The sequence below is a fragment of the Callospermophilus lateralis genome, chromosome 18, assembly GCF_048772815.1.
Source record: "Callospermophilus lateralis isolate mCalLat2 chromosome 18, mCalLat2.hap1, whole genome shotgun sequence".
NCBI lineage: Eukaryota > Metazoa > Chordata > Mammalia > Rodentia > Sciuridae > Callospermophilus > Callospermophilus lateralis.
In genome coordinates this window covers 35,085,998-35,102,092 of record NC_135322.1, presented here as the reverse complement: position 1 = coordinate 35,102,092, position 16,095 = coordinate 35,085,998, and the positions used below count along the sequence as shown (strand labels likewise).

General features: G+C 61.6%; 1 protein-coding gene across 1 annotated transcript in view; it reads right to left on the bottom strand.

Annotated features, from left to right (window-relative positions):
• Positions 1–398: 398 nt before the first annotated feature.
• Positions 399–16,095, bottom strand: part of Nkd1 (NKD inhibitor of Wnt signaling pathway 1) — a 77,827-nt gene continuing 62,130 nt past the window's right edge. Inside the window, exons 5-10 of the mRNA XM_077105864.1 lie at positions 11,600–11,718; positions 8,275–8,370; positions 4,952–5,099; positions 4,428–4,512; positions 1,680–1,807; positions 399–982 (exon numbers count right to left, since the gene is read on the bottom strand). Of these exons, the coding sequence (XP_076961979.1) occupies positions 399–982; positions 1,680–1,807; positions 4,428–4,512; positions 4,952–5,099; positions 8,275–8,370; positions 11,600–11,718 (1,160 nt within the window). The remainder of the gene's footprint in view (positions 983–1,679; positions 1,808–4,427; positions 4,513–4,951; positions 5,100–8,274; positions 8,371–11,599; positions 11,719–16,095) is intronic.

Sequence of the window (16,095 nt, the reverse complement as noted above, 5' to 3'; positions counted from 1 at the left end):
CTGTTGGCCTTCTCAGAGACTCGGAGGCGCTCTGAAGCTGGACCAGGGCAGGGTGTTCTCCTGGGAGAGAGGGACTGGGGTGGGGTGGAGTTTTGGCTCCCGCGGCGCTGGGAAGGGTGTGGGCCGATCCTCAGGGACCCCGCAGCTCGGGAGCCCCGAGGGAGCCTGCACCGTCTGCGGGCCCCTTCCCAAGCCCCGAGTCGTTTCCTGGGTGTTACGCAGTCCCCACAACATATAAATAAAAATTTCGTTCTGTGTTTCCATATATCTTCTACAGGAAGGCCAGCTAAATATTAGTGGAGTAACAATAATTATTAATAACAATCGTCATCATAATAACAATAATTAATAGAATAATGCCTGGGGAGGGGGTCCTTCATGTGGCGCGGGCCTGGGGCCTAGGTCTGGTAGAAGTGGTGGTAGTGGTGGTGATGTTCGTGGTGGTGGTGGTGCTCGTGTCTCTGGACCTGCCCGGCCGGGCTCTCGTACACCACCACGGCGGGCAGCTCCCTCATGTGCTCCCGCCCCAGGACCGCGCCTGCGCCCAGCGGCGCCTGCAGGCCCCGGCAGCCCGGCTGGCTCTCCTTGGCTCGGTGCCTGTGCTTCTTGTGCCCGAGGGGCGCCAGGGTGGGGAGGAGGGCTGGACTGGTGGCCAGGTGGGCCGAGGGGGACACCACAGGGACAGCAGGTGCCAGAGGGGGCTTGCTTCTTGCTCCTCTGGCCACGTGGCCCGCACCCATGCTCTTGCCCTGAGCCTTGGGGGATCTCACAAAGTGCTTGCTCCCATCCTGGGCGCCCCGGAGCCGCTGCTGGAGCTCGGAGACCTTGGAGAACGGGGTGTCAAGGAGGTGGAAGGAGCCTGGGTCCGCGCCTTGGGGCTTCCGGTGTGGGACGTGGACGGCTTCTGGCTCGTGGGAGCGAGATCGAGCGGGGTTGCCGGTGCGGGGGGGCAGTTCTGACTTGGGGACCACAGACGGGGAGCCTAGAAACCAATTCCACAGACATTTCCATGAGCACCTACAGTGTGTAGGGGGCTGACCCCACCCCCAAGAACCCCAAGCATGGTAAAGGCAGCTCTCTGTAATCAGGGCTACCCACCCCAATGCCCCTCGCTGCCTTGAAGGGAAACTCTGAATGGAACTTCCTATCTGCTAAGTGGGAAGAACCGGTTCTGCTGTGGGTCTTCAAAAATAATAATTCTTCTCTGGGAGAGAGCTGGGGGACAGAGATGGTGACAGAGACGAGATAATAAGGTTGTTGGGGCAGGAAAGAATTCCAAGCAATTACCCAGAGGAGACTGTGGAGGACTTTCACAGGGGAAAGGGAGAGGAAGCCGGAGGAGGGAAATGATGGGTGGTTGGCAGGGTAGGGAAAGAGTCACTAGAAGCCAGAGTGGCCACATTGGCAGCAGAGCTGGGACGGGGGTGACGGAGCAGGGAGCCATTACTGTTTATCACCTTCTAAGTCCTCAGACACTCGATTTTGTACCAATCTGTGCATGTATCACTTTAAATTTGACAATGTTTTTAATGTCCCCTCCTCCAAACAGAGTCTCTGATCTGCCTAGTAAAAGCCACTTCTCCCCACAAAGCCCGGGGAAGTGACCACCACTGGACATGGTGCGTCCGACCCACCCAGCCATGGCCCTCTGCACCCACCCCCATGCCGGTGTCCCTTACCAGGCCCAAACTGGGACGTGTAGTTCTCTATCCCTGCGAGGTCCAGATAGTGGTTTCTCCTCTCGATGTTCTCGTCCACGCAATGGTGGTAGCAGCCGGCCTGCTCTGGGCGGCTGTCGCCCTGGAACCTGCCGTGAGGGAAGCCTGTGAGGGATCAGGCACTGGGCTCCGGGGGAGGGGGGGCACCCCATAGGCTGCCAGAGGGCCACAGGACAAATGCTGGACCCTTGGATCGTCCCTCTGGGTCCTGGAGTGAGGGGACGGGAGGACGGGACCTCTTTGCAACCTCTGTCTCCATCTCCACCCTGCCCACGAGACACAGCCCCCTGCCAGCCTCCTGCGGTTGCTGGGAAGAGTGGAGAGGGTTTCCCCTTGAACAGGCCAAAGGCAAATGTGTGGAGTTATTGGTGAGAATTCAAGGATACTCCAAAACCAGGCTCAAGCCACAGGTACCCACTGTAGCCAGGCAGCCAGTACCTGGGTTCCCAGGGGGCAGGGGCAGCGGAACCCCCACACTTGGTGTTGAGCCTGGCAGACTCCACGACCTGCCCAAACCCAGGGGCCTCACCAGCACATATGTGTGTGTGGGTATTAGAGTGTGTGCGAGTGAGCAAATGCATGTGTGCATTGTGTGTGAGCATATGTATCTGTACATGTGTGCATGTGCGTGTGCTTTGGGTGTGTGTACAGGTGTGGGATTGTGTGTGTGGGTGTAGGCTTCTGCATGTCAGTGTGTGTGAGCATGTGTGTGTGTGGGCAATATGTGTGATTATAAGCATGTGTGCAAGTGTGGTGTTGTGTGGCTTAGAGTGTGGTATGTGTGTGCCTGTGTGTTTACATGAGTGCACATGTGATTGCATGTAAGCCTATATGTGTGTTAGTATGCCAATGTGTGCATGAGTGCACATCTGTATGAGTGTGTGGGTACACGCATGTCTATTAGTGTATGAGTGTATATGTGTGCATATTAACTACATGCCTGTGAATGTGTGTGCAACTGTGTGCATGTGAGAATAAGAGGAATGTGTGTACATGTGTCTGCATGTCTATGTATATATGCATATATACGCGTGACTGCACGACTGAGTGTGCCTTTGTGTGAAAATGTGAATGTGCATTCACGTGACAGTGTGTTGTGGGTATGTGTATCTGAACACACTTGTGTGTGTACATGTGGTATGTGTGAGCATAGGTGCATGCATTGGTGAGCATCTGGACATGTATATTTGTGTGGATGTGAGCTCATGTGTGTGTGCACCAGTGTATGTGTGGGAATGTGTGTGGCCATTGGTGTGTGGTTTGTGCCCACATGTGTCAATGTGTTCATGTATATATATGTCTGCCTGTGTTTGAAAATGTCATGTCTGTGTAAGAGAGGGGTGGGTGTATGGGTTTGTGTATATTTATGTGTTGGTGCATGTCTGCGCACTTGTGTGTGCACATTAGTGTGCAACTGTAGATGTGTGCATGCATGTGCATGATACAAATGTGTTGTGTGTGTCAATGTGCTATGCATGTATATTCATGTGTATATCCATCTGTGTGATTCCTGTGTGAGTGTGTGTGTGCTTCTGTGTTTCTCTATGTGTGTGCCTGTTGTGTAAGCTTATGTGTGTTTGGTGTGCAGGTGTGCGTGTACATGTGTGGTGTGCAAGTGTGATGGATGTTTGCATATATGTGATTATGTGTGGGCATGTGATTACATTGTGTATGTGTATTTCCATGTCTTGGGTGTTTGTGTGTGTGTGTCTGTATGGGGTTGCATCTGTGAATATGTATGTCATTGTACATGTGTGCACATGCATATGTGTTTTCACAAGTGTGTGCATGTGCACATGTGCTTATATTTGTGTGCATGGCCATGTGCACAAGTGTATTCTATCAGCGGGCAGCATCAGGAGTGTGACAGTGTGTGTGGGTGGATGTGCACATGTGTGCACATTACTGTGTCTATAGCTGTGTGTGAGTGTGCATGCATGTGTGAGTGTGTGAGTGTGTGAGTGTGCCGGCACAGGCCTCCTTCCTCCCCTGCAGGACGCTGGGCCACCTGCTCCTCCTTCCAGTTCCACTGTGGTCTGCCCACCTCCTGCAGGCCAGCACCCCCCCAGCTGGCCTCTGCCCGCCACGCCCTGCTCTGACCAGCTGCCTTCTCCCTCCTGGAGAGGACTGACCCCATCTAGTGCTTCCATGCTGTCCACCCTGCAGGTGTGACTGGCTGCACACCTGCGGCTCTGCTGTCACTCAAGGCTTGTCTTTAAACAGCCTCTCCCATCCCCTTTGCAGGTGCAGAAGTGACAAGAGGTGACATAACTGCAGCCTCGTGAGCTGTTACCACAATTTTGAACCCCCCCCATGTCTGAAAATAAACGTGTCCCAGGCCACCCTAGGGAGGAGAGGTACTTGGGCCTTTGTCTTACTGCATGGGAACAGGCCACCTCACCCAGCAGGGACCCCACCCCAGGGAGTCCCAGGAGCTGCCCCAACCCTGGCCACAGTGAGGGGAGGTACACAGGCACCCAGCCCACGCTGCGTCCACCCCATGCACTGCCACGGGACTCGGCATCAGCAACACGGGCCACAGCTCCGCAGCTTTCTAAGGTTTGATGGTGGAGCTGTGTGCGAGATCGTCGGCCCCCGAAGAGAGCCAGACTAGAGCCTCTGGCTCGAAATCTCCCAGGTGCAGGCACACAGCTGGTGCTCAATAGGTGTCAGGACACCAGGCTGCCACGGGGTCCCTGCCTCCCATACCTGAGGGGCGCTCGCTGCCTCTTCTCCCAGCTCCGCAGATCTTCAGCCGGCTTGGTCTCTGCTCTGGGCCTGGTGCTCTGCAGGTCTGAGTCCCCCCGCAGCACAAGAAGCATCTGATGAGTGGCTGGCTCCTGGCCCTGCCCAGGGCTGCCTGGCACACAGCCACAGAAAACTGCCCACAGCAGCTCTGCCACCACTCCGTGGAAGGGTCCCTGAGCTGACACTAAACACAGGGGTCTCGCAGCTACTTGTCCCACTTACTGCCTGCTGGGACTCCTCAGCAGGCCTTCAAGGCCAGCCCCTGCCGTCCCCAGCTCCCCTTGCTGGCTGCTTATCAGGCCCAGGCCACCTGCACACCTGTGCCAGAGCAGGGCCTCCCTTGGGGAACCCCCCATTCCCCACCCCCGCCCCAGCCCTCCAAGGACCCACCAGACCCCCACTGCTGCAGAGTGGCTGCCGGCAGAGCTCGGGAGCCCCTCCCTCTCCAGGCAAGCTCCGCCCACTGGACATGGCCGGTCCCTCACCGGCTTGACTGAGGAGGGTGCTCCTCTTGCTCTGGCTCCCATCGGGGGCCACGGTGAGCTTCACCCGCAGCGTCTTGCTGGAGGCCGGGGAGTGGTTGACGGAGGAGTCGACCACCTCGTAGATGGTGTGCAGCAGGCTGGTGATGTCCTGCAGGGAGCAAGCGACACCCGCCGAGGGTCAGCACAGCGCCCTCACAGGCCTGCTTGGCGCTCACTGCTGGGACCCCCGGCCGCCCCAAGCAGAGACGGAGGCAGAAGCATAGATGGGGGGCTGGATCTGGAGGTCCTAGAAGCGGGAGTGAGAGCAGCGCGGATGAAGGGAGAAAAACGTATTCAGAAAAATTCAGAGGGCAGGTTACAGCCACAGGCCACTGGGGTCCAGTGACACCGGGCACTCTGAGGGACCATGTGCCATCTGTCCCCAGTAGCCTCACTGCTGGGTGGTGGGTTTACAAACCAGCCCCATCCCTCCCACTCCCTAGAAAAGGTGCCCCGTGGGTGCCACACCCCGGTGCTTCTAGCCTGTCCTGCAAGGGCTGAGCTACTCCCCGCACCACAGGAAGCTCTCTGGCTGCGCACTGTCCCCAGAGCACCAGGTGGACCGAGAGGTGGGCCCAGGGAACATGGAACTGGGGCACGGGTAGCATCTGGTTGGATGAACATCTTCTGAGCAAAAAATGGAAAAGCAGATGTGTCCCTACTGGGTACGGACTTGGCCCTCCCCGTCCTATGCCGACTGACCAGGGCTGGCTGTAATTAATTTGAAGCCCAGTGAGGTCATGGAGGTGGGCCCGAATCCTCCAGGGCTGGTGCCCCTAGAAGAGGAGGAAACGGCAGAGCCTGCTCACTCTCCGTCCCGACAGGAGGCAGCGGGAGGGCAGCCCTTGCCACCAACCAGGTCAGCTAGGGTCTCCAGCTTCGACTCCCGAAACCTGAAGATGCACTCCTGTGTCAGAGCCACCCAGTCTGAGCTGCCCAAGACAGTCCCTAGGAGACAGTCTGCGAGAACTTGACCAAGTCTCCTCTCTGGGCCTCAGTGACCCCTGAACCCTAACTGGGCTCCAGCAGCATCCGTGCCTCAAAGACTCTGAGAGGGTGAGGGGTCCCAGACCCCTGGCTAGGCCTCCCTTGGTTCTGGGATCCGCTAGGGTCTTTTGGGGGGACAGCTTCTGCTTTAAATGATATTGGAAACTTCTGGAAAAGATCTTTCCTCTCCGTCCTCCAGGTCCACAGACAGTTTTCTGCTCGTGAGCTCCACCTCCCTTTCCTCCTTTGGCCGAGGAGCCCCGGGCTGCGTGGCCGGGCGTGTGGCGGGGGGAGCTGGGTGGTGGGGTCAGTCTGGGAGCCAGTCCCACCCACGGGAGGACAGTCACTCAGCTCAGCTGACTTGCCCCTTGACTCTGCAGGCTGAGGGTCATCTCAGAGAAGCCAGAAACCCAGAACCTTCTGTAAAATCCTCGGAATCGTGGATACTGACAACTCACTCTAGTTTTAACTAAAGCCTCGGAAGGACCAGATGGCACGTGAGGGGGTCTGACCGAACTGGGGGGGCTGCCGGCTCCAGCCAGGCTCCAGCCCTCACTCGGGGTCCCCTCGACTCTCCTGGCTCTTTGCCCCCCCCCCTTCCTTCCCTGAGCCTCTCGCACGGCGCTCGTCACCCTCTCTCTCGCCACCTTGGGGAGCCCATGGAGGAGGGGTCACCAGGAAGGTGAAGCAATGGAAGTCCACCCCCCGCATCCCCAGAGCATCAGAGCCGTAGAGGGTGCGGGGCCCCGCCTTGTGGCCTCAGCAGGTCCTGGCTGACCCAGGGTCAAGGATCGGCCTCGGCAACTCCACCTTGAGGAACAGCCCGCGGAGCAGAGGGCAGGCAGGTAGCAGGGGGCCCTGGCCCTGGGCTCTGCAAAGGTCCCCAGGACCAAGGTGGGCCTTCCTGGAGGACTCCAGCTCTGGCCACGAGGTGAGAGGTTCTGCCCATAGCATCTGCCACCCACCACAGGCCAAAGGCCACAGGGCCAACCAAACACGGGCTAGAACCTGCAGCCTATGAGCCGAAAAAACCTTTTCTCTTGACAAGCCGACGCTCTCCTGCTCTGTGACAGCCTCGGACAGCGAACACCGTGGCCCATACATCTATCCACCATATCTACTGAGTGCTCCCTGACCCGGGAGGAGACACAGCAGCAGAGCCTCTCCAGGGACACCGTGGAGTCCCCGTGCTGGACCAGAGGCAGGTGGGGAGCCCAGCCATGCTGACCCAGAACACAGGAAGCGAAGGAATGACACCAAGCCGCCTGCAGGTCCCTCCAGCACAGAAAATCAAATACAGTTGCCTTCCAGGGCCTCTGGAGCTGGTGGACGGGCCCCGTGGACCCAGGCCCGAGCTGTCTCTCCTGCGAGGCAGCCGGCCTCCTTCAGCTCCCCCGCGGCCTCGCGCTCAGCCTCCCCTCCCTGCCCTGCAGCCTGCAGCTGCCGCTCAGCGCCCAGCCTCCTCCTCCAGGGAGCCCTCCCTGCACCCTACAGGCTCCTCTGACCACCCTGCTAATGTCCTCCACAGAACTCAGCGGCTGACGCCATCCTAAAATGGTCTTCCACACCCACTGGACTGTCAGAGCCAAGAGGCGAGGAGCCCTGCTGTCCGTCCCCACCGTGTCCTGCAGCTGGCGTGGAGCAGGTGCCTGGCTGGCGAAGCCACCGGCAGGGAGAAAGGGCGAGAAGAATCTGGGGGAGCAGGCTATGGGAGGAGGGCTCTGACGGGGGAGGGGTGGCCATGCGGAGGGGGCAGGACGAGGGAGACCGCGAGGGCAGCACGCTGTGACCAGAGCTGTGGCTGCAGTCACGTGCCGGGCTCTGAGAGTAGGGCTGCTCATTCCTGTGACAATGCAGGAGGACCGTGGGGCCTGGGGGGCCTGCCCTGCCCAAGCTCCTGAACTAAATAGCTGGGCACCGGAAGTGGCCTGGGGTGGCCAGGCCCCGCCCCTAGAGCTGGGGACGTAGAGAAGCCAGCCAGGCAGGACCCTCCTGGGACTGGTCCTTCTCCAGGGCAGTGTGGGCCTCCTGTCCCTCCCCAGCGGCACTGGCCAGGCTCAGTGCAGGGCCCTTTCCTGTGGGTCACCTCTCCCCACGTTCCTGCGGCACCAGGAGGGCCTCTGCATTTCCCCGAAGCTCCTGGCGCCTCGCTCCCCACCCCCCAACCCCAGCCGCTGCCAGCTGCACCCTCTCTCAGGAGCAGACTGGCACGGGCCGGGGAGTCAGCAGAGGTGGAGGGCCAGGTCCCCAGGCCCCGGGGCCTGATGGTGGCCAGGAGGCCCAACAGGTGCACTCACCTCGCGGGTGACCTTGCCATTGTTGTCAAAGTCATACAGGGTGAAGGTCCACTCCTGCCGGCTGTCCTCCTCCACAGACACATCACACTGTAGCTCCTGGACACAAACGGACGGACAGGGCTGGTCACCTACCACATGGACACTGGCCGAAGACTTGGGTCCAGAGGCCAGGCCATGGGGCAGCCCCCTGGCCTCCCCAGACCCTGAGGGAAAGAGGAGCACAATGACCCACATGTGACCAGGGAGAGACCCACAGGGCACAGCGGTCCTGGGTCTTCAAAGGCAAGGGAACGCCATCTGGGAGGAGGCTTCGCGGCCTCAGGGAGGCTGAGCGGCCTCAGGGAGGCTGAGCGGCCTCAGGGAGGCTGAGCCTGGACCAAGGGCCAGAGCCACTGGAAGGGAACTGGAAGCCAGGCAGGACCCAGGACGGGCCACCTGAGCAGCGAGCAGCAGAGGATGGCCGGGGACAGCTGAAGCTCCAGGCTCCACCAGGCCTCGCCCGGCTTGGCTCTCCACAGCTGTGGACACTGGAGCCACCGCGTCCTCAGGTGCCTCAGTTTCCCCTCCATAAACCACGGGGAATGACAGCCTCTAGCCCGTCACTCTGTTGAGAAGAGGAAACTCTCCCCCGCAGCCGCAGCACGGTCAGCACGGTCCACCTCCCACCGCAGGCACCAGCGTCTCCTGCTGGCCCAGCCCCGAAGACCCCAGAGGCACCTGGACAAGGGCGGGACAGGAGCCAGGGGGCAGGAGGCAGGGGACAAACACCCACCTCCTCACCTCTCCATGGGACACACTGAGCACATTCTATATGGCTCCTCTGTCCCCAGAGGGACAGAGCCCCGGTTGCCGGTGTAGGTGACCCGTGTGTCACCCCACCCTTTATGAGCCTCTCTCCCCTGCTCCCGAGCACCCTCTTCCCGGCACCCTTCCAAGACACCGTCCATCCCCAGGTCCTGGTCTAAGGTCCACTCTGCAGGAAGGGAACGGGGAGCACGGGTGGCACACTCTGCACTCAGCACACTGTGGGCGCCCAGGGGGAGCCAGTCGATGGCGGCTGTCCTCTTTGCTCTGATGGTCAACCCAACTCCTCACCGCAACTGGCACCGTCCATGTCTAACTCCAGGGACCCGAGCTGGGAAGTGGTGTGCTCTGTCACCACGGTCTGCAGGCAGAGGCCAGCTGCGATCACAGGGACAGTGCTCCAACGAGCGCCACTTGGGGAAAGAGGCCCTCAAGAGCCACCAGATTCCGTACACCTGAGAACAGGTGTTCCCCGAAGGCCTCGTCCACCTGTCCCTCCTCTGCCACATGCAGGCCCTAGCTCACGAGGCAGGACGACGGGCTCTGCCCCCAGAGGGGGACCCGGCCTGCATAGGCTGGCAGGAGAGTGCTCAGCACGGTCTCCCTGCCCGGCCTCCCTGCCCGGCCTCCCTGCCCAGAGCCGTCTGCTCCTCTGGAGCCCCCCGAGTTCCACGTCGGCCTTTCTCGGTGTTGACGAGTCCTTGTGCTACGCGCCAAGGCCTGCCCTGCGCTCCAAGGGTGTCACGACACATGTGCCTTCACCAACACACCCACACACGCCTACCCCCACCTACCCATCCACACACCTGTCCTCACACCCACCCACACAGGCGTGATCACCACACCGACCCCCCCACCTCCCCACACCCATACACACATGTCCACACCCGTGCCTGCCCCACACACCCCTACACACGTCCACACCCACACCACCTGCATACACACCTGTGCCCACACCCACTACACACATGCCTAACCACACGGAGCGCCCACCGCTTCCAAGACAGTTACACCGGGCCCTCGGAACGCGAGTGCGGCCATTGCCCGGCCTCCGTGGTGCGCACACTCCTGGGCCCCGCCCTACCCACCTGGGTTTTCAGGTGAGCGCTCTCCACGGGCCACGCACGGCTCAGTCCCAAGCAGTCAGCCGCCCCCTCAGAAAGAGCACCCTGGGGCTTCCAGCAGCCAGACGCCTGGGTCTGGACCTTCCTCCGGCTGCTGGGCTTGGCCCTCAGCTTTGCCAGGCACCCAGAAGACCCTGTGGGGACCCAGGTGGCTCAGGACAGGGCTGAGCTCCAGGAGAAGGGGGAGCCCTAGCCTCTCGTGGACGCCCTGCCTGGACCCCTCGGCCCTGCAGTCAGGGCCCCTGGCCGGTCTCCCCCGCGGCCCCCAGGCCCACCACCCCTGGGCAGGCCCCCACACAGCAGATCCCACGCACGAGGCTGGGCCTTTCCAGGCCCCATGCTCCTGCTGGCCCCTGTGCCTGAAGGGCCCTACTGTCCCAAGGGCTCCCTGGCACCCTCGCCCCAAACCTACTCCTGCACGCAGAGGCGCAGCTCCAGTGCCGCCTGCCACACACTGCCCCTCCGCAGGCACCGCGGTGTGAGATGGCCAAAGCATCCCCTCCTCTACCCCTGTCCCCACCTCTGCCTGCACTGGGTGACCACCCGCCCTTCAGATCCCCATCTCATCGCTGACTGTGCGGCCACTAGTCTGGGTCCCTCTTCTGTCCCCCTGGCCACACTGCTCCCTCTGTAAGGGCAAAATCCATGCCCAGGTCACTGCTGGGCCCCTGGCCACCAGCAGGTGCCCAACCCGCACTGGTGGGAAAGCAGGGACGTGCGGACTGTGAGGGACACCCTCTTCAGCAGCGGCTGCCGCACAGCCTGCCTGTGTGCTGAGATCACGGCCATCCCCACTGCCCAGTGTCGCAAGGGAGGCTGAGCTTAAGGACTTGCCCACAGTCACGAGGTGACTCCGAGCCCTGCGCTGGGCCTTGGATGGACAGCAGAGGGAAGCGGGAGGTCAGGGGGGGCCCAGAGGCGCAGGCGATCTCAACCCCTGGCCCTGGGCTCCGTGTGCAGACAGGCCCCGGGCACCGCTGGGGCCAGGGGCAGGCCTCACAGACAGGAGCTCTGGGAGGGCACGAGCCTATGCTGACCCCACGGAAACTGAGGCCTAGTCACCCTCCACCTGAGAGCCCCACCTGTGTGCCAGGCGCCTCCAGGGGCTGCAGGGAGGCCAAGGAAACTGAGGCCCAGAGAGGACGCAGCAGCACAGGTCAGAGCCTGCCCTCCCACCACCCCAGGCCCTTCCCCGATGCTCTGGCCCCTGCCCACACGGCAAGGCCAGGGACGGGCAGCTGGGGCCGGTGCTGAGCCAAGGACACCCCGATGTAGCAGCAGGAGTCTCTCGCAGTGGGCGGCTCCTCAGGTGAGTGAGGGGCCTCCCGTCTGCCCAGCACACAGGAAGGGACAGCCCGGCGTCTCCCCAGGGCTCGGCCCCAGCAAGGGACACTCACTTCGAACTTCAGCTGCTTCTTGGAGCCCGGGCAGGATTCGCTCCCCCTCTCCAGCCTCTTCCCGTCTCCGCCGCCTGGGCCTGGGCCTGGGCCGTCGGTCTTCTCGGGCGGCAGGGCCACTGCAGGGGGAGGGGAGAAAGCATGAGTCGAGTCGAGGGCTGGAGGGGGGCTGCAAGGGCTTTGTCCCCGGGGACTGGAGCGGAGGACACCCTCACCACAGTGCCCGGTGCACGCCTGCCTGGCCCGCTGGCCAGCGCTGCAGCCCTCGACTCTTGGCCCCGGGGAGGCCGGGCTGCCCGGGGGGCTCTCCATGGTGCGTCCACACCAGTCACTCAGGGCACCGCTGTGGCCTCTTGGATCCCCACTCGCTGCCCTATTCTGCAGCCCACGGAAAGCAGCCTGTGACTTTGGTGCCCCACAGGGACATGGCCACTCGGGGCAGGCTCAGGCCCGGAGCAGGTGGATGAGGGCACAGGGGAGCATCGGCAGCCAGAGAAGGAGGCACAGAGGCTACGGCCGTTTCCTGCACTGTCCTGCTGCCCCCTGTGGTGACGTCCTGGCCTTCTCTAAGATGCCACCTGCCTGGCCCAGCATGTGGCACATTAGTGGCAGACAGCTCAACCGGGTTGACAAAGGGACAGGCGCACCAGCGCCCTCACACCAAGGGTCTCCGGGGCTGCTCGCCCTGAGCCTGTGTGCCCACTCTGCTGGCCCAGGTCCCCCTCTGCCCGAGGCTTGGTTCTCTGTGTTCTTTCAAGAGCAGAAGGAGGAGGACCTTCAGGCACCTCTTCCCTATGAGAGAGACGGCAGAAGGGCAGCTCCGGGCAGCAGCCCCAACCTGGACCCAGGACCCGGGCTACAAGTCCCTATCTGAACTTCAAAGGCCATCAGGACCTGCCTGGCCCCTCCTGCCCGGCCCGGCCCTGCCTGGCAGAGGAAGACTGGACTGTTGTGCACGACACGCCCACAGCCCCTCCCTCCTTAAATCCCCTTTGCTGACCTGGGACCACCATTTCCTGGCCCCCCTCAGGGACCTCCCTGGCCATCCCGACTCGGGGTGGCCAGACTGGCAGGAGGCCCTGTGAGGAGCTGAGAGGCCCTAATCAGTCACAAGGGCACGGCTGGACTTCCCTGAATGGCAGGAACCTGGAGACATGGGTGCCAGGCCAGGAGCGTGGTGGGCACTTTGCCCCCCCACGGGCTCGCACACCTAGCTTGGCACACGTGCCCCGCGAGCAGCTGGGGGCAGGGACGGATGGGCGCCCTCGTGGGGCCAGGGCCACAGCCCTTCCCAGCTCCTGCCCTGAGGTGGCCGCTCTTCCCAGCAGTTCTCTTCAGTGACCCTTCCCGCCACGCCCGGGGCCACCATGCCTGGGCCACCATGCCTGGGCCACCATGCCCAGGCCCTGTGCTCACGGCCGAGCACCACCGTCTCCACCTTGGTCCCCGCAGGCCCGGTGAGGCAGGTCCTCCCATTAGCTCCATTTCCCACAGGGGAGCTGGGGTGCCAAGGGGTGCGGCGGGGACAGGACAGGGCTGGGACCCGGGCCACCTGCCAGGCTGCCCCGCGGTGCCCTTCATTCCGCCGCCGGCCTTTTCCACTGACCGGGGAGCGCTCTGTCTCCGCCCGGGTCCAGGTCCTCCCAGCACTGACCCTGAGCAGGTCCAGAACCTTCCTGGGGTGTCACTTCCCCAGCTGTCAAGCGGGACGCTGACGGCTCCTTCCCAGGGACTCGGGTGAGGACGCCATGAGCCTGACTGTGAAGGGCCAGAAGGCCGGGCCAGCTCACGGTCCAGCCCCCAGCAGGTCAGGGACGCAGGCCCCACCGGGAGTCCTCGGGGGTCAGGAGGCGCCTCAATCCACCCATCAGGTTGGGGGCAGGTGGGAGGCGCTGGAGCTGGCGCAGACAGGGTGGGCCGGGAAGGCCACCGCAGCACCCACCGCGGCACCCAAAGCGGCCCTCCCCCGCTCCCCAGCAGCCCCATCCTCGTCTCCCCGACTCCAGCACAGAGCGCCTCTGTCCCTCCGTCCCCTACAGCACGGTGACAGTTTCTTAAAGCCATCAGGAGCCTCTGTGGGGGCCTGGGTACAGAAACCGACCAGCCCCTTTGCTGCAGCTGCACAGACCAGACCAACCGAGCGCTGACCTAGAAGAACAGCAGCGTCCCCCTGGAGGGCCAGGCCCTGGTGCCCTTGCCCCAGGACAGAGGCTGGGGCAGGCCGCTGACGTCACCTGTGACACAAAGCCCTCACCCTTGCTCTTCTAAAGCCACCCCCCATGGCAGGGTGCCCCACTCCAGGGGGTCCCCAAGCCCCCAGAGGCCAAGCAGGTGACCAGGTGGGGACCCAGGGACAGTCAGCGTCCAGCCTGGACTGCCTGCATCCCAAATCTACCTGGTACCCTGCTGGGTCAGAGCTGCCACTTCACAGGCCCAGTCACCTCCACCAGGCCACCAAGCAGGTGGCACTCCTGCCATCCCGAGTCGGGGAGCTGGGGGTCCCCCTGTCCCAGCACTGAGTGAAGCCATCAGCCCTAGGTGCAGCTGGGCTGGGCAGGAGTGTCCATCGAGAGGGCACACTGGGGGCCCAGGTCCTTCTGACTGCCACTGGCTGGCCTTGGACGAGGCCCTCGATGTCCCTGGACCTCAGTCTCCTTCTGTAAAGTGGGGGCTCAGGCACCTCCCTCACAGAGCTGCTGGGGGAGGGCCACGAGGAGACTGCCCCTGAACGCAGTGGCTGGCATACAGTAGTCACTCAATAGATGCTGGCTTTGGAAAAGATGTGGCTGAGCCCAGATCCACATGATGCCCTTGTTCCAAACTGTCCCAACTGAGTAGAGCCAGGAAGACAGGGTGGCCTCCCCGGCCGGCGGTGGGGGCGGGGGAAGAAAGAAAAACAATGTCCCGCTGTCCCCAAAGTCGCGGCTTCCACCCGGGGCCAGAGCCGCAGTGGGCAGGCTTCTCCAAACCCAAGTTCAAGTTCAAAGGGATGTGATCAGAAAGGCACCTTCAGGATGAGTGTGGCCTTTCACGGTCCACCTCCATCCTCGTCCTCGTCCACCCCGGCCATGCCCAGGAGAGCGCGCGTCCCCTCAGGTCCTCCCCTGTCCCCTTCCCTTCTCCTCCCCCCGGGGGGCCCCCCACCCCCACACGGCTTCCCCAGAGCCCAGCCTGCCCGATTGTCCTCTCTGCACCCCGTCCCAGCCCAGCTCCAAGACCACGCAGCCAGGGGTCACCAGCCTGCCAGGCCCCTCCCAGCCTGGGACAGCACACGTGGGAAGTAGCACTGTGACCCAGGGTCAGGGACAAGGACAATCAGCATCTCTCTGTCCCCACCCAAAAGCCCTTTCCACCTTTTGCTGTCTCCCACCAAGAGGCGGAGGCAGAGAAGCCGTCCAAGGCCAGGGGCGGAGACTGGGACTCGGGTCCCTGAGGCTGAGCCACGAGGATCCTCTGACGTCCCCAGGGCACCCTGTGCAGAGCAGAACCCACCCCCACCCCCGCGCAGGCTCCGGGCAGGCGGTGAGGGTGCTCCCTGCAGGCCGTGGTCACCAGCCTGGACAGAGGGACAGCATTCTGTTGAGATAGACTTCGGCATCTGAGCCTCCTGTGCCTCTGCCTCTGTTCTAAAGAGAAGGGAGGGGAAGGGAGAGGAGGGAGGAAGAGGCCTTTCACCTGCCTAGGAAGCACTTCCTGCAACAGCGTAGGAACCGGGAACTGCAGTGGTCTTTGAATAAAGTTTTATTGGGACACAGCCTCAATCACACACGTTCTCTCTGGTGACTTCTGCCCTACGAAAGCAGACTTGAGCCGTCACCTCGGAGACCATATGGCCCACAAAAGCCAATAACAGGTACTATCTGGTCCTCTGCAGAAAAGTCTGGACGGTTGCTTTGTGCAAATGCAGCCCTCCACCCCAACCAGGGTGCGTGCTTGATGAACTGGATTTCACCTACAACTTTTTCTTCTTTATCTGGAAACCCTTATGCAGTACACAACCTACCCAACCATACACGGTGGCCACAGAAGCTAGAAAATTCCCACTTTGCTTTCTTAAAACTGATTCTCAGTCCCAATGTGTCTAGGGACAGTTTGTGGAGCTCTTTCTCTTTGGAAGCTGCTTCCTATCCCTCCTTCCACCACAGCCCCAGCCACAAGGAGTCCGCTCTGTGTTTACCAAATGACAATCCTCTCCCACATTAGCTCCCAACCTGGCTGCTCTCCACCCCCAACAACTGCCAGATTAAATGCATTACTTGACCATCTTCACCCAGCTCGCTTTGATGTTCCCTTCTCAAGCTTCAGAATACCTTTTGGAGGGAGATCAGACAGCATTAAACAGAATTACTAATTAATTAAGCAAAGTTAAATTTTAAACACTGTTTGTTGTGTTAGCCAAAAGCCTGAACAGAACAGACTTTTTTCCTCCACTGAGATCAAAGACAGTCTCTCCCCTCTCCCCTCCCCCAGTTTAAAAAAAAAAAGGGAAGGAGGAG